The following is a 24,872-nucleotide window of genomic DNA, read 5'->3' on the forward strand; positions in this document are numbered from 1 at the left end:
TGGGAAACAAAGGACACTAGAGTTTCAGGGATTCCTCAAGGCTAAACCTGACACTGATGCCTACTCATCTCCAAAAAATCCCATTCCAAACTTAAATGTAGGCTGTGGTGCATTTCTTAATTTATTTAAAGCTTGTCAGAGTATTTTAAAGAATTTTTAAAAATTAAAATACATGAAAAAAACCTGACAGTTGAAAAAAGAACTTTGGTATCATTAGTTTCTTCTTGGATTCACAGTAGAAATCATAGTTGGAAATTTCAACACCTTACTCTCAACAACTCAAAAAGAACTACACAAAAAATCAGAGGGAGAGACTTGAACAGCACCATCGACCAGCTTAAACCAACTCATTTATAGACACTCTACCTTTTAACAGAAGGATATACTTTAATTTTGACCATACATAGAATATTTGGCAAGACAGATTAAATGCTAGGCAATTTTTATTCTAAGTAACTTTAATGTTATAGAAATGTTTCTAAGCATAAGCAATTAAATTAGAAATCAACAGAAAAAAATTTCAGAAAATAATTTTGGAAAAATCCCCAAATATTTGCAAATTAAACAACTTCTAAATAAGCAACACATCAAAAAAATCACAAAAGGATTTTTAAAATCTTTTTGACCTAATTAAACTCACTGCATATGAACATTCATGAAATACAACTAACTCAGTTCTTTTAAGTAAACTGTTTTTAAATGCCTATTCTAGAAAAGAAGGTATAAAATACATAACCAAAGTTTCCACTCCATGAAAAGAGAAATATTAGTTTAAATTAATCCCAAAACAAATATGAATTAAAAACCAGAAGAAATCAATCGAATCAAAGCTGAAAAACAACAGAAGAATCAAGAAAAGCAAAAGTTAACTTTTTTGAAAGATCAACAAAATTGATGTACCTTTTAGTAGACCAAGAAAAAAAGCACAAATTACCATAATCAAATAATATTTGCTGTTTTACAGAAATTAAAATAACTGTAAGAGAATATATTGAATAAGATTATGCCAGCAAATAAGACAACCAAAATGAAATTGACAAATTCTGCTGAAGACACAAATTATCAAAACCAACTCAAGAAGAAAGAGAAAACAGAAGAGACTCAAAACCAGTAAATAAATTGAATTAGCTATTAAAAATATGCTGACAACTTGGGATTTAGATGCACATGAATAGAAAACTCATTAACTGGACCCTGGGCAGAAAAAGAATGACTTCAAAGAAATAAAAAAACCCAAACTTGAAACTTACGAAGATTTAGAGATCAAACTCAAGCTAAGAAGTTAATATGGTTACTGGTCTACAACCAGTAAAACTTCCAGGATCCTAACAGAGGCAAAAAAAAAAGCAGTCTTCTACAGAAAATGCAGAGGAAGATGAGATCACTGTAAAATATGCAGAAACCATAGTAAAAACAACTCTGACTCAGTATAAGGAAGAATCAGCTGCAGCAAATTGTGCCCCCCCCCCACCCCACTGCCCTTTGGAATAAAGAGAGTCTCTTGTCACACTCATTTGTGATTTAGACATGTAACTTATTTTAGCCAAAGGATGTAACAGTTTTGAGCTACCATCTTGAGGGGCATCCTATCTTTCTACTCATTCTTTTGTCCTCTTGTCACTTGGCATGTAAAAACCATGGCCCTGGAAGCTGCTAGCAGATGAGGATAAGAGAAACATGAAGCTGGCCTGAACCCAATACACACTCTTGATCAATCCCATTAGATTTGCACCCTAAAGAAAATTCTCCTCTGCAGCCTGAAGAAGGTTCTCTGGAGACAACCCATAGACCCATAAGTGGTAAAAAAAAAATTGTTTCAAGCTACTGAATTCCAAAGTGATTTGTTACAAAGTATTACTGTAGTAACAGATGATTAACTTATGTGACAAAACAATGTAAAACAGAACAAAATTAGACTATTAATTAATATATTAATATTCTATTAATTACTCAGAGCTTCCTCCATAGCAGAGGTACTCTTGAGAGCATTTATAGGGGACACAATTATCTTCACATCCATCCTTTCCGCAAGGTTAATCTCCACAACTCTCTCATGGACCTCCCTTCACCAGCCTTACTTTCATGTTCTTTCCAACTCCCTGATCCACTATGCAAATCCCTTTTGCCACTTCCCATCTATACCTCAGGCCAATTCTCCTCCAAGGTGATTTGCCTCCACCCTTCCCATACTGAGATTATAATATGGCAGCCCCCCAAATTATGTCAACATATCATTCAAATCCATTCATAAAACAGGGCTGTGATTTTTTCTCTCCCTATTAGATAGTCCTAAAGAAGTATGCAGAACCATAAATGTAAGTTAAGGGAAAGACAGAGAATCTATAGTAGCAGGTACAAGGAGGTACCAGGTGAATCTGAGTCATTAGTTTATTGGTGCCTTTAGAGGCTGCCTGGGTATAATATATATTTTTAATGTATAAGGACACGTTGCTATGCACATCCAATTTCATAATTTGCAGTATCATGCATTACTCAATTCATGCTGAAAAACTTATTTCTGGTTATCTTTTTTGGTAGGGAAAAAAAGGCATTTACTCAATTATTGTTTGCCAGTACCAAGGACTGTCACTTTGGAGAAGGTGGTACAGTGACCATGCAGAAAGGAAGGGACTCAGAGGTATAATACCTCAGCCTTACTCTTCTCCACCATCTCCCATGGTCTCTTGCCACTGATTCCCATTGGCTGAACCCAGAAGGAAGACAGCATACAAAAGATATCTTTTATGCAGTAATAAATAAGCCTCATGGGCTATAAAACAAAAGATACAAGCATGGGTGAGATGGTTATCGGGATGAATAAATCTGAAGGAGAAAACACAAGATATCTAGAAACAAGTAAAGTTTCATAAATTTACCCCTGAAATTATCAAAACTTCCACAAACACTGTACTTAACTAAGGAGATTATAAGTTTTTCTTGTCACATATGCTAGAGATTTTGAGGATCTAAAGACTAAAAAACATATAAATCTATAATTTTTAAACAAATAAAAGAAGTTTATAGATTATATCCTAAATATATCAATTTCAGGCAGGATATTCCTGAAAGCACATTATTTTTAGGAATACGTTACAAACAGAAGACATTTAAGAAATACTTAGTGATAATAGTTATATTTCATTGCATATGCTGGCTAATTAAATGCAATAAAGCCGGTGAACATAACTTTCAGTTTTATTTTTTGGTTTTATGGCAGCACCTGTGACACATGGAGTTTCCTGGCTAGGCGTCAAATGGAGCTGTAGCTGCAGGCCTAGGCTATAGACTTTACAACACTGGATCTGAGCCACATTTGCAACCTACGGCTTGTGGCAACACTAGATCCTTAACCCATTGAGTGAGGCCAGGGATCAAACCTACATCCTCCTAGAGACAATGTTGGGTCCTTAACTGGCTAGGCCACAATGGGAACTCCATAACTTTCAGTTTTTAAATAGATATTTAATAATACTGAATAAAAGGCAACTCAAGCAATAAATTATAAGCAATGTCAAGAATGTATTTCAAGGAGCTCCAGCAGTGGTGCAACTGGATCAGCAGTGTCTCAGGAGCACTGGGACGCAGGTTCAATCCCCACCACAGAACAATGGGTTAAGATTCAGTGTTGCTGTTGCTTACTTCGCGGCTGTAGCTCAGATCTGGTCCCTGGCCTGGGAGTTCCATGTGCCATGCGGCAACCAAAAAAAGAAAAAAAAAAAAACAAAAGAATGTACATCATTCAAAATGCATTTATTAGGTTCCTAGAATGTGCAGGCATGTATCTCAGTTTAATTTTATTTTCATAAATCCTTATAAAATTCCATATAGACTTCTAAACTACAATATCCAATATATAATATATAATACAAATTATAACATCTAATCTAATAGGGGCTATATGAGAGTATACATAAATTGACTGTCAAAAAGTTAAATAAAATCGGCCCTCAACATTGGCTTTTCTACTACTATTGACAAGGAAGAGCCTTCCAAAGAATTAGGAAAATTGCAGATGGCTCTCTGTGGATGTGAGCATGATTCCACTCAACAATCTACCAGGATCCAGAATTTCCCAGGACGACTAGTCTGACTATGGACTCGGTTGCCTCTAACACACCAATATATATGTATGTATTATATTTATAAATTACATACCTATGCTATCACAATGGAAGAAGATGAACACCATAAATTCTATTCAAACACCTTGTGAATCACAGCAAACTCTCTCCTAGCCTGAATGAATTTACTTTTGTAAACAGCTATAGATAGCAAATATTTTATAAAACGCATTTATTTAAAATGTGGGTAAATAAAGGTCTACTCTTACCTGAATTTAAAATGTTTTTGCATAATTATTATATAGTTAGTGCTTTAGTAAAGGGTGACAAAGAGCATAGAAAAAGGCAGGATTAAATTCAGCCCCAGCCTCGGCTCTGGGCCCATTTTCTGCTTCTTGAGTTCTGCTTCAGAAAGGAGTGAATAAACAGTTTAAGCTGTGAGCTCGGTATTACTTTTAAAAAGAGGACACAGTAATGAAACCCATGTTTATTTTATTAAATGAACATAACTGAGGGACCATCTCATCTTTCCTTGTACCTTCCAAAGGGAGACTATGGCTTTAGAAGACTTCTAACTTCATAACAAAGGTCTATGAATGGAACAAAAGTGTCTTAGTTTAAATCATGGGTTATACAGGAATATAACCCATTTATAAAGCATGTGAATCCTGAATTTAAATTGTCACCCTATGATAACATAAAAAGCTTCCAGCCTCAGGCAGGATCAGGTGGTCTGGCACGCTTGATAAAAACAGGTTTTGGAGAATAAAAAGTTCAATACCTTTAGATTGTTTAATGCTTGACCATAGATCCCCCACTCTGTAATCTAAAAGACGTAGTTTCCTTTTTAAACATGTTATCTGCATGACTCGGAAACATCTTAAGTTTCGCTGCCTGCTAGAAGTTCCCAGAGCAAATTTACTATTCAGTTCTCAAAAGCAGATGCACGCAGTTCCTAAAATATCACTTAGAACTATTTCATTTTCCAGAGCTCCCCTTGTGGCTCATCAGTAACGAACCCGACTACTATCCATTAGGACACAGGTTCGATCCCCAGCCTCACTCAGTTTTTAAAGGATCCAGTGTTGCTGTTAGCTGTGGTGTAGTTCAATCATGGCTGCTACGGTTGTGGTATAGGTCAGCAGTTTCAGCTCTGATTCAACCCCTAGCCTGGGAACTTCCATCTGCCATGGGTGAGGCCTTAAAAATGACTGGAAAAAAAAAAAAAAAAGAACGCTTTCACTTTCTAGTATTTAAAGATGTGAGTGATGACACCAACTACCAATCACTTTAAATTTCTATAACTGAAATATTGTAGTTATTATAGGAAATATGTACCAAATGTTTGCATGCCCCTTGGGTACCACAAATTCCATGGAATTTCCAACAAACACCAATGACAGCAGGTCCATGTTTGCTCAGAGCAGTTCCAACCTAGGGCTTTAAACTTAGCATTACCATTAATAGTATCTGCTGTGCATGCAAGATAATGTTCACTCTAAACAGAGATTTTTTTTTTACTCAGAGCTTAATGAATCATCCACACTTCTCTAATAAAGTAAATGGCAGTATGAAAAAGCCTTATTATTACCATTCTGCACAGCCAACGGGATTTCTTGAAGTTTCCAGATTGACCAAGAATCAATTTTCATGTTAATCTTTTTCTTTCTTGATTTTTGTTGTTTTAAAGCTTCTTCAGCTTCAGCACGGTCAGTTTCTAGACTTTTAATGAGATAGATGGCCTCTGATAGCAATGTTTCCATTTCCTGCTTTAATTCTGGATACTTTTCATCTTAAAAGAGAAATATGCATTCACATTTATTAATGAATCAGTCTACAAGCTGGATGGCAAAAACATGGATACTAGTTGTGTTACTATCTTTTTAATATTTATGTATGAAATAAAAGAATTTCAGAAAAATTAATTAGCCTTTTAAAGATAGTTTTATTATAATACAATCATAACATTAACCATAACATTTGAAAACAGATTTTGAAATGAATATTTTATAAAGCAATTCAAATAGCTAAGTCTCAGCTAATACCTTCATGTATAATATTTTTTCTAAAGGGAAAACACATTCTATCCACAAGCTATATTATAGAGCTTTATTTTGAAATTATGTTTGTGTTTTCTCCTACTCTACGAGAAAAGCAAATCATAATGATTACATCAGATAAATACTGAAAATCCGCAGATGGTTCCTAGAAAAAAGGCGCTTTATATTCTTTATCTTATCAGATAAAAACATCCCTAGTTATCCTTGCCAGAAATTCATCTTTGTTTCCAAATTCTATTTATGCAGTTATAATACAAATTAACTCCTTTATGAGAGATATTTGTGATTCCTAGTTCACAGCTCAGGAATGATATGGTTTAATGTTAACAAAATGATTAATATGGGAATTCATTCATCTATTTATGCAAGAAATGGGTAGAGGACCCAAACAATTAAGAATAAAAAGTGTCCAAAATATTGTAGAATTTGAAAACTGAATATTTATATCTGGAATCTAATATACAGCACTAATGAACCCTTCCACAGAAAACAAACTCATGGACTTGGAGAACAGACTTGCCAAGGGGGAGGAGGCGGGAGTGGGATAGACTGGGAATCTGGGGGTACTAGATGCAAACTATTGCCTTTGGAACGGATAAGCAATGAGATCATACTGTATAGCACGGGGAGCTATATTTAGTCACTTGTGATGAAGCATGATGGAGGACAATGTGAGAAAAAGAATGTATATGTGTGTGAGAGAGAGACTGGGTCACTTTTCTGTATAGTAGAAAATTGACAGACACTGTAAACTATAATGGAAAAAATAAAAATCGTCAATTAAAAAGAAAGAAAACTGAATAGAAACTGTACATTCTATGGAGTTCCTGTCGCAGCTCAATGGTTAATGAATCTGACTAGGAACCATGAGGTCTCAGGTTCGATCCCTGGCTTTGCTCAGTGGGTTAAGGATCCAATATTACTGTGAGCTGTGGTGTGGGTTGCAGATGTGGCTTGGACCCCGATTGCTGTGGCTCTGTCAGAGGACGGCAGCTACAGCTCTGGTTTGACCCCTAGCCTGGGAACCTTCATATGCCATGGGAGCAGCCCAAAAAAAGTCAAAAAGACAAAAAAAAAAAAAAAAAAAAGAAAAAAGAAAGAAAAAAAGAAACTGTACATTCTAGGTAATATGCTCTTTCCCTGGAAATAGATCAGTAAGAAGACAGATATGAGTCCCATTCTGTTGAGACTGATACTTGTACACAGTGGTTTTTGCCAAAATGTGACATGATGAGACGACATAAACAAACAAAGTATCAGCAAAGGCAAAGCACCCAAAGAGCTGAGGCTGGAGGAAAAAAAGTTAAACTGATCAAGAAAGGCAACTAAGAGACCTTCATTTTATTTTGCTTTGCTTTACTTTTTGGACAATAAAGACTGACTTTTTTTTGTTGTTGGAAGGTAGTATTACATAATGGTTATTAGGGAAAGCTCAGCACTCACTCAGTTTCTATTTCTAACTTAATCTCCTTGCCAAAGAAATTCAGTGTGTGGCTGAAAAAAAATTCCTGAGAAACAAGTTTTTCTATTGTAATGGATAAAATTATCTTTCTCTGGCCTGATCTTGTACTTTGGCTACATTATTTGGTCTATGGTACTCAATTTTGAAATTCTACAATATCTTGGACATGTTTTATTCTTAACTGTCTGATTTTTATGACAACATACACATTGAACACTGTGATCTCCAGCCAACACATGATCATTCAATTTCCATAACAAGATTTCAGTTTGAAACACATTAATGAAACTTAAAATTAAAGCACTCTTGGAGTTCTCTTGTGATGTTGTGGCTTACAAATCCAGCATTGTCACTGTAGGAGCCTGAGTTGTTGCAGTGACACAGGTTCAATCTGTGGCCAAAGAAATTCCACATGCTGTAAGAGTGGCCAAAATAAATAAATTAATCATAGCACTTCTGATTGTGTATATATATATGTGCTCTACAAAAGGTGTCCATTATGTTTGTGTGAGATGTCTTTTATATCATTTTTATGATAGCAGTCTAAAATAAATGCTATGTGTATAACTTAAGGTACATCCAATTCATTCTATTTAAAGCTGCCTGAATTTTTTTCCACAATATCACCTCGATTAGTTTTACTATTTCACATTAAGTGAGCAACCACCTGCATTTTGTACTAGCATATTTAATCACGAAAAAATTTTTGTGAGAGATGGGATTAAGATGACAAACTAGAAGGACTGAAGCTCAACTTCTCTCCTAAAAACAACAAAATTCACAAATAAAGCCTGAGCAATCTTCACCCAAATGGACCAGAAACCTTAAAAAAGATATCCTACTCCAGAAGACAAAGAGGAGGACACATCAAGAGGTAGGAGGGGCGATTTCACGATATAAAAAAACCCGTACCTTCCAGGTGGGAAGCCCCACAGATGGAAACTAACGGGTTCACAGAGACTCACCTACAGGAGTGAGAGTTCTGTGCCCCACATCAAACTCTCATGTGTGGGGATCTGACACTGGGAGAAAGAGCCCCTGGAGCATCTGGCATTGAAGGCCAGTGGGGCTTGTGCACAGGAGCTCCACAGGACTGAGGAAAACAGAGACCCCATTCTTGAAAGGCACACACAGATGTTCACATGCATTGGGTCCCAGGACAAAGCAAAGTCTCCATAGGAATCGGTCAAACCTGACTGCAGTTCTTGGAGGACGTCCTGGGAAAACAGGGGTGAATGTGGCTTGTTGTGAGGGAAGGACATTGAAAGCAAAGCTCTCAGGAATATTCAGCAGCTATGCCTTTCTCTGGAGGTGGCCATTTTGGGAAAACCTGGCCCCACCTGTCAGTCAGCACTGAGAAGCCCCAGGGCAAACAACAATCCAGGTGGGATCACAGCCCTGCCCCTCAGTAAATAGGCTGCCTAAAGACCCCTCAGGCACACAGCTGCCTCTAATCCCATCCAGAGACTAAGCCCCACCTATCAGAGGGATTAGAATCAGCTCCACCTACCAGTGGGCAGGCATAAGGCCGTCCCATCAGGAAGCCTACAGCAAGCCCCCACACCGACTTCAGCCAGAAGGGAGGCAGACACCAGAAGTAAGAGAGGCTACAACTCTATTATCTGTAAAAAAGGTCAACACACCAAAAACCTATAAAAATGAAAAGACAGAGAACTATAACTCAGATAATGGAGAAAGGAAAAACCCCAGAAAATCAGAAAGGTGATGAGGACATTCTCAGCCTCCAGGAAAAAGACTTTAGATTATTGATGTTGAAGATGATGCAGGACATTGGAAATAAACCACAGGTAAAGATGGATACCTTACAGGAAACACTGACCAGAGGGATACAAGCTATAAAACTTAAACAAGAAGAGATGCAAAATATAATAACTGAAATAAAAAATTCACTAGAAGCAGCTAACAGCAGAATACAGGAGGAAGAAGAATGAATAAGCGAGGTGGAGGACAGATCAGTAGAAATTAGGGATGCAGAACAGAAAAGAGAAAAAAGATTGAAAACAAATGAAGTGAGTCTTAGAGAACTCTGGGACAATGTTAAACGCACCAACATCCGTATTATAGGGGTGCCAAAAGGAGAAGAGAGAGAGGAGACAGAAAAAATATTCATAGAGATAATAGCCAAAAACTTCCCTAACATGGGAAAGGAACCACTCACTCAAATCCAGGAAGCACAAGGAGTACCATATAAAATAAACCCTAGGATGAATACACCGAGACACATGCTAATCAAACTGACCAAAATTAAAGACAAAGAGAATATCTTGAAAGCAGCTAGGGAAAAGAAACAAATAACATACAAGGGAACCCCAATCAGGTTATTGGCAGATTTTTCAGCAGAAACTCTGCAGGTCAGAAGGGAGTGGCATGATATACTTAACATGATGAAAGGAAAAAACCTCCAACCAAGATTACCCTGCCCAGCAAGGCTCTCATTCAGATTTGAAGGAGAAATCAAAACCTTCACAGATAATCAAAAGCTCAGAGAGTTCAGCAACACTAAACCAGCCTTACAACAAATACTAAAGGAACTTCTATAGGCAGAAAAGAAAAGACAGCAACAGGGAACAAAAATGCCACAAATGACAAGGCTCACCAGTAAAGATACAGTAAAGATACAAAAACATCCATGCACAGTTATACCACCAAAATCAGAAATCATGAGAAGAGATGAGTACAAATGCAGGACACTGGAAATGAACTTGCAATTAAGAGACCAACAACTTAAAGCAATTTCGTATATACATAGACTCTCATATCAAAACTTCAGAATAACTGCAAACCAAAAATCTACAATTGATACACAAATAAGAAAAATCAACTCAAATACAACACTAAAGATAGTCATCATACCAGAAGAGGAGAGAACAAGAGAAGAAGGAAAGAAAAAAGAACAACAAAAACAAATCCAAAGCAATTAATAAAATGGCTATAAGAACATACATATCAAAAATTACCTTAAATGTTAATGGACAAAACGCCCCAACCAAAAGACATAGACTGGCTGAATGGATACAAAAACAAGACGTGTATATATGCTGTCTTCAAGAGACCAACTTCACTTCTAGGGACACATACAAATTGAAAGTGAGAGGATGGAAGAAAATATTTCATGCGAACAGGAATCAAAAGAAAGCTGGAGTAGCAATACTTGAATCAGACAAAATAGACTTTAAAATAAAGTTAACTTTAAGAGACAAAGAAGGTCATTACATAATGATCAAAGGATCAATCCAAGAAGAAGATATAACAATTTTAAATATCTACGCACCAAACATAGGTTCACCACAATATATAAGGCAACTGCTAACAACCTTAAAAGAACAAATCAACAGTAACACAATCATAGTGGGGGACTTTAACACCCCACTTACAGCAAAGGACAGATCAACCAGACAGAAAATCAATGAGGAAACACAAGTCCTGAATGATTCATTAAACAAGATGTACTTAATATATATATTTATAGGACAGTCCATCCAAAAGCAACAGAAATACACATTCTTCTCAAGTGCACATGGAACATTCTCTAAGACTGATCACATCCTGGGCTACAAATCAAGCCTTGGTAGCTTTAAGAAAATTGAAATCATATCAAGCATCTTTTTGACCACAACACTATATGACTGGAAATCAACAACAAGAAAAAATCTGCAAAAAACACAAACACGTGGAGACTCAACAACATGCTACTAAACAACCAATGGATCACTGAAGAAATCAAAGAGGAAATTAAGAAATACCTACAAGCAAATGAAAACAAAGATATGACACTCCAAAACCTATGGGATGCAGCAAAATCCATTCTAAGAGGAAAGTTTAGAGCAAGCACACCTCAGGAAACAAGAAAGAGCGCAAATAAACAAGATAACATTACATCTAAAGCAGCTGGGGAGAGAAGAACAGACAAGACCTAAAGTTAGTAGAAGGAAAGAAATCGTAAAGATCAGAGCAGGAATCAATGAAATAGAAACAAAGAAAACCATAGAAAAGATCAATGAAACGAAAAGGTGGTTCTTCCAAAACATCAACGAAATTGATAAACCCCTAGCCAGACTTATCAAGCAAAAAAGAGAGAGGACTCAAATCAATAAAATTGGAAATGAAAAAGGAAAACACAGAAAAATGGACACCACAGAAATAAAAAGGATCATAAGAGACTACTATATGCAACTATATGCCAATAAAACAGAAAACCTAGAAGAAATGGACAAATTCTCAGAAAAGTACAATCTTCCAAGACTAAACCAAGATGAAAGAGAAAAGATGAATGGACCAATCACAAGAACTGAAATTAAAACTGTGATGAAAAAACTTCCAGCAAACAAAAGTCCAGGACCAGATGGCTTCACAGGTGAATTCTATCCAACATTTGGAGAAGAGCTAACACCGATCCTTCTGAAACTAGTCCAAAAAATTGCAGAGGAAGGGACACTCCCAAACTCATTCTATGAGGCCACCATCACCCTGATACCAAAACCAGACAAAAATACCACAAACAAAGAAAACTACAGGCCACTTTCACTGGTGAACATCGATGCAAAAGTCCTCAACAAAATACTAGCAAACTGCATCCAACAGTACATTAAAATGATTGTATATCATGACCAAGTGGGATTTATCCCAGGGATGCAAGGGTTCTTCAATATCCACAAATCCATCAGTGTGATACACCACATTAACAAACTGAAGAATAAAAACCATATGATCCTCTCAATAGACACAGCAAAAGCCTTTGACAAAGTCCAACACCATTTCTGATAAAAACCCTTCAGAAAGTGGGCATAGCAGGAACCTACCTCAACATAATAAAGGCCGTATATGACAAGCCCACAGTGAACATCATTCTCAATGGTGAAAAGCTGAAAGAATTCCCGCTGAGATCAGGAATAAGACAGGGATGTCCACTGTCACCACTGCTATTCAACATAGTTTTGGAAGTCCTAGGCATGGCAATTAGAAGAAAAAGAAATAAAAGGAATCCAGATTGGAAAGGTAGAAGTAAAACTACCGCTATTTGCAGATGACATGATACTATACCTAGAGAATCCTTTTAAAGACTCTACCAGAAAACTGTTAGAACTCATCCATGAATTTGGCAAAATCACAGGATACAAAATTAATACACAGAAATCGACTGCATTTGTATACACTAACAATGAAAGAGCAGAAAGAGGATAAGGGAAGCAGTCCTGTTTACCATCACATCCAAAAGAGTAAAATACCCAGGAGTAAACCTACCTAAAGAGACAAAAGACCTGCACTCTGAAAACTATAAGACTCTGATGAAAGAAATCAAAGATGACACAAATAGATAGAAGAATATACCATGCTTGTGAATTGGAAGAGTTAATGTTATCAAAATGACTATACTACCTAAGGCAATCTACAGATTCTGTGCAATCCCTATCAAATTACCAAGGACAGTTTTCACAGAACTCAAACAAGATATTTCAAAGTTTGTTTGGAAGCACAAAAGTCCCAGAATAGCCAAAGACATCCTGAAAAAGAAAAATGGAGCTGGAGGAATCAGGATCCCGGATTTCAGACTATACTACAAAGCAACAGTCATCAAAACCCTGTGGTATTAGCACAAAGACAGAAATATTGATCAGTGGAACAGGACAAAAAGCCCAGAATTAAACCCATGCACCTACAGCCAACTAATCTATGACAAAGGAGGCAAGACTATATACAATGGAGAAAAGACAGCCCCTTCAATAAGTGGTGCTGGGAAAACTGGACAGCCACATGTAACAGAATGAGATTAGAACACTTCCTAACACCACACACAAAAGTAAACTCAAAATGGATTAAAGACCTCGATATAGGACCAGACACTATAAAACTCTTAGAGGAAAACATAGGCCAAACACGCTCTGACATAAATGACAGCAACATCTTCTCAGATCCACCTCTTAGACTATTGACAAGAAAAACAAAAATAAACAAATGGGACCTACTCAAACTTCAAAGTATCTGCACAGCAAAGGAAACCCTAAACACAACGAAATGACAACCCACAGAATGGGAGAAAATCTTTGCAAATGAATCGACTGACAAGGGATTAATCTCCAAAACTTATGAACACCTCCTGCAGCTCCATACCAAAAAACCATCCAATCCTTCAAAAAATGGGCTGAAGATCTAAACAGACAATTCTCCAAAGAAGACATACAGATGGCCAAAAAACACATGAAAAGATGTTCCACATCACTGATTATTAGAGAAACTCAAATCAAAACCACTCTGAGGTACCACCTTACACCGGCCACAATGGTCATCATCCAAAAGTCAACAAACAATAAGTGCTGGAGAGGGTGTGGAGAAAAAGGAACCCTGTGACATTGGTGGTGGGATTGTAAATTGGTGCAACCACTGTGGACAACAGGATGGAGAGTCCTCAGAAAGCTAAGCATAGAACGACCATTTGATCCTGCAATCCCACTCCTGGGCATCTACCCAGAGAAAACCATGACTCGAAAAGACACATGTACTCCAGTGTTCATTGCAGCACTATCTGCAAGAGCCAAGACATGGAAACAACATAAATGTCCATCGACAGAGTAGTGGATCAAGAAGAGGTGGTACATATACACAATGGAATATTACTCAGCCATTAAAAAGAACGAAACACCAGCATTTTTAGCAACATGGATGGACCTAGAAATTATCATGCTAAGTGAAATCAGCCATACAATGAGATACCAACATTAAATGCTTTCACTGTCATGTGGAATCTGAAAAAAGGACAGACTGATCTTCTTTGCAGAACAGATGCTAACTCACAGACATTGAAAATCTTATGGTCTCTGGAGGAGACAGTTTGGGGGTTGGGGGCATGTGCTTGGGTAATGGGATGGAAATCCTGTGAAATCAGATTGTTATGATCATTATGCAACTACAGATGTGATAAATTCATTTGAGTAAATCAAAAAATAAATAAATAAATAAATAAATTTTCCTCATCCTGGTACTGTCTTTATTTGAGTCAAATATACATGTTTATAATGAACATAACTGTAGTTAATTTAATTGTTATTTTGACCATTGATACATTGATATTTTCTCCTAGAATTTTTCATTTGAAAAATTAAGAAGTAATGAATTAGGTTTTCTTTTTCATTATAAATGGAAAATAGTTAACTCAGAGCCTCACTATGAATGACAGTGTTAAATAACAAAATATTCATGCTTTTAAAAAGTCCTGGAGTACCCAGGTGGCCTGTTAAGGATTTGGCATTGTCACTGCTGCGGCTTGGGTGACTGCTGTGGTACAGTTTCAAACCCTGGCCTAGGAATTTCCATATGCCATGTGCATAGACAAAACAAAAACAAAAACAAAACCAAAATTAACCAAATAGAAAGTCCTGTTATCCTTCACTAAAGGAAGGTGTTTCAACAAATTTGGGGGGCAAAGGTAGGAGGACATGTTTAATATAATGTCAAGGATATATTCAAATATTATGTTGAAATAATTTTAACACAAGCTTTATACCAGTATATAAATTACTATACATTTACACTTATAAATTGTGACAAGATTATCCTTAACTTAGAGTAGAGGTATGATGTCTTATATGGTAGCCATGAACCACATGTGACTACTTACATTTAAATTTTAACATTAAACTTAATTAAATTCCTCAGTCACTAGCCACATTTTAAGTCCTGAACAAGTGTACGTGGTTAGTAGCTACCCTACTGGACAGAGAAACATGGAACACCTCTATTATCACGGAAAGCTCTACTAGACAACTAACTGAAGTACAGTTAGTTCTTGAGAAGTGCACAGTTGTCTACTCAGCAGTATATGGTAAGTAACAGTCATTAATAAATATTTATTGAATAAATGTTTCATCAAATAATACAGAAGTCTCTTTCCTTAGACTCTAATAAGAATTAAAAAAAACTTTTACACCTGATTCTTGTGAAAATTAGAAACATATAAATGAAAAGCAAAAGAGCTTTTAAATGTAATTATACTTATCTGGAATATGGTATAACATTACCTCTCAATTCTTCTGGTTTGACTTCTTTCACTGGTGTAGCAACCCTTCCATCTTCTTTCAGGTCTTTTATGGAAGAAGTTCTGCTCCTTCATAATGGGAAAGAAGCAAGCAATTAACAAAGAAAGGTTGTACTTAAAGTTAGTAAAACAAATTTTAGGTGAGGCTTTTATACTGAATTTTAAATGTCTGTGGTGAAACTTACAATACATATTAATGGTACTATAGAGAGAGATAAATATTGCAAAATTCTAATTGGTAATGAGTTTTATACTTCACGGTAAATTAATAGAAATTTAAAATTTGTTGCAAATGACTTGAAAATTTTTGAGAGAATAGCAAAGCAGTGTTTTTCAAATGAAATTAGTCTTTTCTAGAAAGTGTTGCTATAAGAAAAAAAGAGTTTACTGAAAATTATTTAAAAGCTGTTTTTCTAATAATAATTTAGCAGTTTCTGGGAAGCCACTATAAAATGCAAGAAGCAAAAGTACTATTTCATATTTAAAGTTAATGAGGTTTTAGGAAAATGCCCAAATTAAAATGTTAATGTTATATCTTTTTCAGAGCATCTTTCTAGTTAGAATTCTATATAGTGAATAATGAAATATTTCTCATTATCAGTATTTCTCTGGTCCAATTCTTGACTCTTAGACTAGTTTTCACTGTATTTAAAAATAAGTGCTCTTCCTCTTATAAAAGTTCTAAGATAATAGGTATCAACAATAAAGCCCGAAGTTTCATTTTACACATGTTGTAGCATGTATCAGAACTTCATTTTTTTTTTTTTCAGGGATGCACCTGCACAATATGGAAGTTTCCTGCACAATATGGGTTGAATCAGAGCTACAGCCACAGCAATGCCAGGTTTGAGCCACATCTGCACAATATGGGGTTGAATCAGAGCTACAGCCACAGCAATGCCAGATTTGAGCCACATCTGCAACTATACCACACCTTAGGGCAACGCTGGATCCTTAACCCACTGAGCAAGGCCAGAGATCAAACCCACATCCTAATGGATACTAATCGGATTCTCAACCCAGTGAGCCATAACGGGAACTCCATTACTTTTTATAGTTTAGTAACATCCCACAGTTCAAATATATACCACTCAATTAATTTATGAGTCTATTGAAGGATTTGAGGTTGTTTCCACCTTTTGGCCATTGTGAACACTGATGATATATATGAAAATTCAGATATGTTTTTGTTTGAACACCTGTTTTGAAATCTTCTGTGTATATACAGTGGCGTGACATTGTTGGGTCATATGGTAATTGTAGTTTTAACCTTTCGAGGAACCACTGAAATGTTTTTTGCAGTAGCTGAACCATTTTATATTCCCATCAGCAATGTACAAGAGTTCCAATTTTCAGTAAGAGTGGCAAGATTGGGCACCCTTCTCTTGTTCCTGGTCTTAGGTTGAAAACTTTCAGTCTATACCACTACATATAATTGCAGTCAAGAGTTTCTCATAAATATCTTTTACCATGTTTTGGAAATTCCCTTTCAATTCTAGTTTTTCGAGTGTTTTCGTCATGAAAAGGTGTTAGATTTTCCACATGCTTTCAACATCAGTTGAAATTTCACATGATTTTTCCCCACCTCAATATATTACTGTGGTATATTACATTAACTGTTTTTGTATTTTGAACCACTCTTACATTCCTATGATAAAACTTACTTGGTCATGATATGTAATTCTATTAATATGTTGCTGGATTCATTTTGCTAGTATTTTGCTGAGAATTTTTGCATTTATATTTGTTAAGTCATTGGTCTACCTTTCCTTTCTTGTGATGACTTCATCTGGCTTTAGCTGTGGGGAGCCAAGGAGATACAGGAGGCCAAGGAAGGAAACTAGCCTGATGGCACAGTTCCTAAGGCAGGGTTCCTAACAGAGGAAAAAAAGCCTACCCGCCGGCACAGTTCCAAGGGCAGGTTTAGAAATAGGGAAAGGGGCTTACCTGGCGGCACAGTTCAGAGGGCAAATTCTAAAAATAATGAGGCTCACCTGCTAACCCGACAGCAACGGCTACAATAACAAAAATAAAGGCTTTGCACAATAGTGCAAGAATAAAAATTGCTTCTTGGAAAATTCAGTCTTTCCTGTTATTTACTTATTACTCAGCCTTTTCTGTTATTTGTTTGTTATTTTTCTATATTGTTTTGTGATTCAATAAAATTGAAACAACAAAAATTGGAACAGTAATAAAATAATAAGAGTTTCACTTTGGTGAAATTCCCCCTATTCAGATCTAATGTAAGCAAAAACAAAGTGTTCATTGGTTTGTTACAAGTACGAATAGGTTTTAGAGTTAGGTCATTGTGGAGTGTATAACAGATTAGACTAGGTTAGACGTACATTATTCTTGATGGAAAAAAAAAATCTTGCTTTTAATAAGTTTTGTAGGGAGCTTTTAAGTTTTAGAAAATTAAGTTGCTTTGATATATAAAATATTTTCTCACACTGCCCCTGACCATAACGCTTTGAAGTTAGTACCCTAAGCTTTAATCTAAAAAATGAGTTTTTGTAAATGTTAAATTCTTGTGCTTGTGAACTTTCTAGTTGTTAAAGATTAGCTTAAAACAATAATGGGTGGCACTTGCTAAGAGTAACCACAAGACGTTTTATACTGAATTGCCTTATTTTCATATAATGATTTTTCCATATAATGTTTTGTACCCATTATAATTTTACATGATGCACTGTATCTGTTAGTTTTAAATAAAATTCTTAGAACACAATGTATATCTACTATACCATGTAGTCTAAAATTTAACCTTTGAGAATATGATCTAAGCACTGTGATGTAAGTTACAATTAAGCTGTCTATATAAACTGTTACCTATGCTAATAAAATTTGAGCAGTCCAGCGCCCTGAAAGAAGGGACAAAGAGGCTGTCTCCGTGTGCTTCACCAACACTGTCCATCCCCGGAGCGAATACCCTGGCTGCTGGAGCTGGACTCCGGCATTTAGTATCAGGGTAATGCTGACCTTAGAGAATGGGTTACAAAGTATTTCCTCATTTTCTACTTTTGAAGAGTTTGAGAAGATATGATATTAATTATTTTTTCAATGTTTAGTAAAATTCACCAATGAAGCCATCTGGTCCTGAATTTTTTTTTTTTTTTTATTTTATCTTTTGGCCTTTTCTAGGGCTGCTCCCTCAGCATATGGAGGTTCCCAGGCTAGGAGTCGAATCGGAACTGTAGCTGCCGGCCTACACCACAGCCACTGCAATGTGGGGATCTGAGCCATGTCTGTGACCTACACCACAGCTCACGGCAACGCTGGATCCTTAACCCACTGAGCAAGGCCATGGATCAAACCCACAACCTCATGGTTCCTAGTTGGATTAGTTAACCACTGAGCCACGACAGGAACTCCCTGACTTATTCTTTGCTAGATTTTACTGATTCGATCTCTTTACTCATTACAGATCACTTTAGATTTTTTATTTCTCCCTGAGTCAGTTTTGATAGTTTCTAAGAATGTAATTATTTCATCTTTATTATCTAATTTGTTGTTCAAAGTATTATAAATTGTTCATAGTATCATTGTATAATCTTTATTTCTGCAAAATTTTCCAATTTTATAATGAATTCAGAAATTCAAGTCTTTTTAAAGGTCTATGAATTTATTTGATCTTTTCAAAGAAACAACTTCTGTTTTCATTGAAAATTTTTGTTTTTTTTTTTAACCTTTTTTGTTTATCTCTGCTCTAATCTGTACTTTTTTTTTTTTTTTGCTAGTTTTACTCATTATTTTCTAGTCCTTTAAGCTATAGAGTTAGGTTACTGGACCTGGAATCTTTTTAATGTAATCACTTATGGCTATATATTTCCTTCTAGGAACTGCTTTTACTTATATCGTAAGTTTTGGTACATTGTGTTTTCATTTCATTCATCTCAAAGTATTTTCTATTATCTCCTGTGATTACAGATTGACTCATTGGGGTTTTTAGAGCATGGTGTCTAATTTATACATATATTTGCATTTTCTAGGTTTCCTCTTATTATTGATTTATAGTTTCATTGCATTGGGTCAAAGAAGATCCTTGGTATGAAATTAATATTTCCAATTTTTTGAGATTTTTTTAAGGTGGGTTAATAATGCTTAATCCTGAATTATGATCAATGTGAATGTGAAAAGAATGTGTTTTCTATTGTTGCTGGTTAAGAGTACTATATAAGTCAATTAGGCCTAGAGAATTTTAATGCTGTGCAAGTCTGTTTCCTTACTGATATTTCTAGTTCTTTTATCCATTATTGAAAGTGGGGGTAATGAATTATCAAACTCTTATTATAGAACTGTCTACTTCTTCTGTCAGTTTACTTCATGTTTTGAGGTTATGTTTTTAAGTATGTGTAAGTTTATAATTTTTGTATCTTCTTGACAGAGTTATCCTTTTATCAAGATACCAAATAGTCTTAGTCTCATATAATATATTTTGACTTAAAGTCTATTTTGTGTTGTATTAGTATAGCCACTCAAGTTCTCTTTTTGTTACCATTTTCCTGGAACATATTTTTCATCCTTTCACTTTCAACCTACTTGTGCATTTGGATCTCAAGTCAATCTCTTAAAAACAGCATATAGTTGGATAATGTTTTCTTATCTATTCTACCACTCTCAATCTTTTAATAGGAGAGTTTAATCCATTTTCATTAAAGGAATTCCTGATAAGGACTTACTTATGCCATTTTGCTATTTGTTTTCTATATTATTTTTATCTTTTTATTCTTTAATTTCTCCACAACTGCCCCTACCTTCTTTTGTGGCTAGTTGATTTTACTGCTTTAGTTTCCGTCTTATTGGATTTCCCGCACTTATTTGTTCATTTTTTGTGTCTTATTAGAGTTTTTCTTAGTGGTTCCTTGGAGATTATAATTAACCTCTTAAATTCATAAAATTTAAATTTGAATTAAAAATCAATGTAGTTTCAATAGTATTTAAAATCATGTTCCTTTACAGCTCTGCTTCCTCCCTTTATGTTGTCATTCTCACAAATTACACATTTATACATTGCGTACCCATTACTATAGATTTATAATTATAGTTTTATCTATTTTAATTAGATAGAAATATACAACAGATACATAATTAAAATGCAACTATACCTATTTTTGTATTTATCTTTGTAGCTACCTTTACTGTTATTTCTTCATATGAAATAACAAGTTACTGTCCAGTGCCCTTTCATTTCTGCCTAAAGGGACCACCTAAAGGATTTCTGATAGAAAAGGTCTGATAGTGATGGAGCTCCTCAGTTTTTGTTTATCTGGGAATACCTTAATATTACCTTTATTTTTAAGGACACTTTTGCAGGATTCAGATTTTTTGTTTGAAAGGTTGTTTTCTTATAGCATTTTACATATGTTGTTCAACTGCCTTTTGTCCTCCATAATTTCTGATGAGAAACTGTCTTACTGTCTTCTTAATTTTATTGAAGATCCCCAGCACATAATGCTTCTTTCAAGGTACTATGTTTGGCCCTGGCATTCAACAATTTGATGATGTCTTAGTGTGGACCTCTGAGTTTACACTGCTTGGAATTCATTGAGTTTATTGCAAGTATAGATTAATTTCTTCAATCAAAGATGGAGAGTGTTCAGTCAATGTTTCTTTAAAAGTTCTTTCTCACCCTTTTTCTCTTCCCTGTCACTCTTGGACTCTGATTATGGGTAGATTTGTATTCTTGATTGTGTCCCTTGGGTTTGTTAGGTGCTGTTCATTTTTCTTTATTGTTTTGTCTTTCTGTTTCTCAGCCTGAATAATCTCAATTGATCTATCTTAAAGTTCACTGATTCTTTCTTCTGCCTGATAAAATTTGCTGATGATCATCTCTAATTTTTGACTTCAGTTATTGTACCTTTCAGCTTCAGAATGTCTATTTGTTTCTTTCTTATAATTTCTATCTCTTTATTGATATTCTCTATTTGTTGAGACATCAGTTTCTGGACAGTTGATTTAAAGTCTCTGCTCAATAAGCACAATATCTGGGCTTCCTCAGGGCCAGTTCTTTGATTACATTTTCCCGTATATTAATAAGACAAACCATCTTTTATTCTTCCTCTGACTCATAATTTTTGTAAAAAGCTCAAAAACTTGAATATTTTAATGTGACATGGAAATAAGATTACCTTCCTTTTATTGGGCTTATCTTTGTTGTTTGTTGTGGCTTGTTTTTGTTTTATAGTGATTCTTTTAAACACTTTCTGTAATATCTGTATTCTTTTTCATTCCCGGCCACTGAAGTAAGTGCTTAGCTTACTGATGAGCTTGTGTTTTATCCAAGTTATCTTAAATACCTGATGCCGAGAGAAAGAAAGAAAGAAAGAAAGAAAGAAAGAAAGAAAGAAAGAAAGAAAGAAAGAAAGAAAAGAAAAGAAAAGAAAAGAAAAAAGAAAAGAGGGGAAAAAAATCACACTCCCAATTTTAGCAAATTGGCTGAGGTGTAGTATTCCTTTAATGCTCATCCAAGCTTTTTTACAACCCTGCCGCTACCTTCAATTCCTGCCTACTCAGATCCTGCAAGTCAGCCAGAGGTAAAAGATTAGTCTTCTTGGTCTTTTCTGAGCATATGTACAACAAAGGTCATATTTGTGTACTTTTCATTTCTTCAGTATATCTTTTTTCCCAACCTCTTCATTCCCAGGCACTTTGTTCTGTTTAATGCTTGTCCTCTCTTATCCACAGCCTCAGACATTAGTGTTAAGTATATAACTTTAAATGCTTTTAGCAAACAATGCCTTGGAGTAGTTCTAGCTGTGACTGCTCTAAGTCAGGAAAAACAAAGACAAGCCTTTGTTCTGGTGCTTCAGGGAGTCATCAGACTGATCAAAATACTGAACCATAATTCTCTGAGAATAAGGTTCATATTTCCCCTCTGGCACTAGCAATTTGCACAACAAGCTCAGGATGTTTGCTTCATAGTAACCACTAATCTGAGAGGTGGAGGATGGCAAGTAGTCAATTTAAAATGCCAAAGTCTCTTCTTAATTCAATGCGGCAGTCTGTTTTTCATTAACTTTTCCCCTTTTTATTGTAAATTTTGGATTAGCTTCCAGATTTCTAGAGAAGTTTATTCTAATTTTTGCCTTTATAGTTCTTTTGGTGGTAGGACAGAGCCCTGGAGATCCCTATTCTGCCATTTCTAGTAATATCTTAATTTTTATATTTTTAAAAATAAATTTTAATATTTAATATCAAAATTATTCTTTAATTTCCTTTCTCTTTTTAAATAAACTATCTACAGAAGATCAATCATCATTTGAACATAAAAATATAAAAGAAGCATGAAAGGTTCTTACCATTCTTCCAGAGAAGTTTCAAACTGTCAAAATAAAAGATCTCTATAAAAATCAAATTTTAGCATTCCAAATCAACAGTAAACTTAACTCACACTTCAAGACACTGATAAAATTGTAATTACTTCACATTCGCCAGTATATTTTTGTCAAATTATACTCTATTATTTCCACAACAGTTATATATTTATCCTACCTAATCCTATTCTTTTATTATTATCCCCACCTAATTGTTCTTACCTTTCATCTGTTTCTAAATTTTACCCTTTCATCAAGGGTCATTTCAAACGCCATTTACTCCTAAAATACTTTCCACACAATTAGAAGTATAATTATACCCACTGAATTTTAATGTATCACTAAAGAGTAGAAAACACATAATCTCTTGTGAGTTCACAAATAGTTAATTTTTCATAGTATTATCTCTCTTATAGACTATAAACTCCTTGGTAGGAATGAAGTTCTACATATATATTCTAACACTATCCTAGGCTATAAAGGGGCACAAATTGATAAAAACACAAGGAATATATAGTCATAATGTTATAGGTTTCATAGGTAATCTCCAATTCAAGATTTTTAAATTAGACACGTATGATTACTTCTCAATTCCCATATCATACTACAATTTCTAGGGAAAAATAGATAGGTATGTCAATAATATCACTAGAATATATTTTGAGAAGAATTCCCAGAAACAATCATTGGATGAGACTGATAGTGAAAACATATCAAAGCAAAGTGTAACTCAGATGGGATAAGTGGAGATCATTTTAGGGAAGGTGAAAGTTTTCTCTGTGAAGCTCATGAGAAATTGTCAGATGTGAGAATAAGCAGGTGACTATCAAAGTAAATAAATGAGGGGCTGTCTGTGATGAGAAGGGCCAGACCAGTCTACTTGCTTAAAATCCAAAAAATTGAGAATACATGGCTGAGAAGTTACCTTCTAGTCATTGCCATGAGAAGAATTCTCTAACCACACTGAAGATCTAAGATGGAGAAACTAAGAATGGAAGTTATGGTTCTAGACAGAAACAAAACAGACTCTACATAACTAGCAGAATCAGGTGAGAGGAAAAACAAAAGCAGATTTATCAATGAGTGAGGCTTCAAACTAAAAAGTAAGCTCATTAAGGCAGAAGTGAAGGTTCACAACTTTTCTGCCTTAGCATACTGCCTCCTATTTACAATGAGCCTAAATAAAATTTTTTATGTATTGGATAAAAGCCTTTGATGTAAGGAGATTTTGACAGCTGCTAAAAAGCAAACAAATAATAACAACAAAAAATTTAAAAAACTTATGTTAGCAACTAGTAATCAGTCTGGTGTTGGGAGACATGTTTCTACAATCTTTTTTTAACCTCTTTGTTTCTATTTTCTATGCTGAAAACTCCATCTTGTCCTGCTTTACTTTACCCCATATTCCTGCTTGAAAAACAGTCACAGTGCTGGTAAATGAATTAAGCTTAAGAACAAAGACCTAAAGGCATAAGTTATTCATATGGTCAGCTGAATGAGGACATGATGCCTTGATCTAGGCATGCCTGACCCATTACAATAAGAGAAAGAGGAACCTCATGGCCCCAACTGGTTTATGAGCAGTCCGTAGCAGAATACGCATCAGCAAGGAAACCGAGGTGCTAACCTAGGCACACAGGTTGCCACAGATAGGCATGCCATTTGCGGAAGCACAATGATGATTCTCTAGATGCTATGCATAGACAGCTAACACCAAGCTTCCTCAAATGCTAATGATCATTAAATGCCTAAAGGTCAGAAAAAAAGCTTAACCATCTACCAGCTATGTGACTTTTAAAATAATAAAAGAACTCTTCAAATAATAATAATAATAATAAAAAAAAACGATATCCTGCACCTACAACCCCCTCCTCACTTGATGTAATACTAAAGAGCACAATAAAAGCAATGTGGTTTCTTGAGGCA

At 35.3% G+C, this 24,872-nt stretch overlaps 1 protein-coding gene across 2 annotated transcripts in view; it reads right to left on the minus strand.

The window, feature by feature from the left end:
- The window catches only part of CCDC178 (coiled-coil domain containing 178), a 452,566-nt gene that overhangs the window by 380,283 nt on the left and 47,411 nt on the right, over positions 1-24,872 (minus strand). For both annotated transcript variants that reach the window (XM_084964434.1, XM_084964435.1), the window contains 3 exons: positions 22,932-22,954; positions 15,617-15,702; positions 5,653-5,853 (listed from right to left, as the gene is read on the minus strand). In XM_084964434.1, the coding sequence (XP_084820560.1) occupies positions 5,653-5,853; positions 15,617-15,702; positions 22,932-22,954 (310 nt within the window). The remainder of the gene's footprint in view (positions 1-5,652; positions 5,854-15,616; positions 15,703-22,931; positions 22,955-24,872) is intronic.

Source organism: Sus scrofa, chromosome 6 (genome assembly GCF_054392235.1).
Source record: "Sus scrofa isolate SSC_HxYL_T2T_F1_AM1 chromosome 6, Sscrofa_HxYL_maternal_Yorkshire_Landrace_v2.0, whole genome shotgun sequence".
In the NCBI taxonomy this organism is placed as follows: Eukaryota; Metazoa; Chordata; class Mammalia; order Artiodactyla; family Suidae; genus Sus; species Sus scrofa.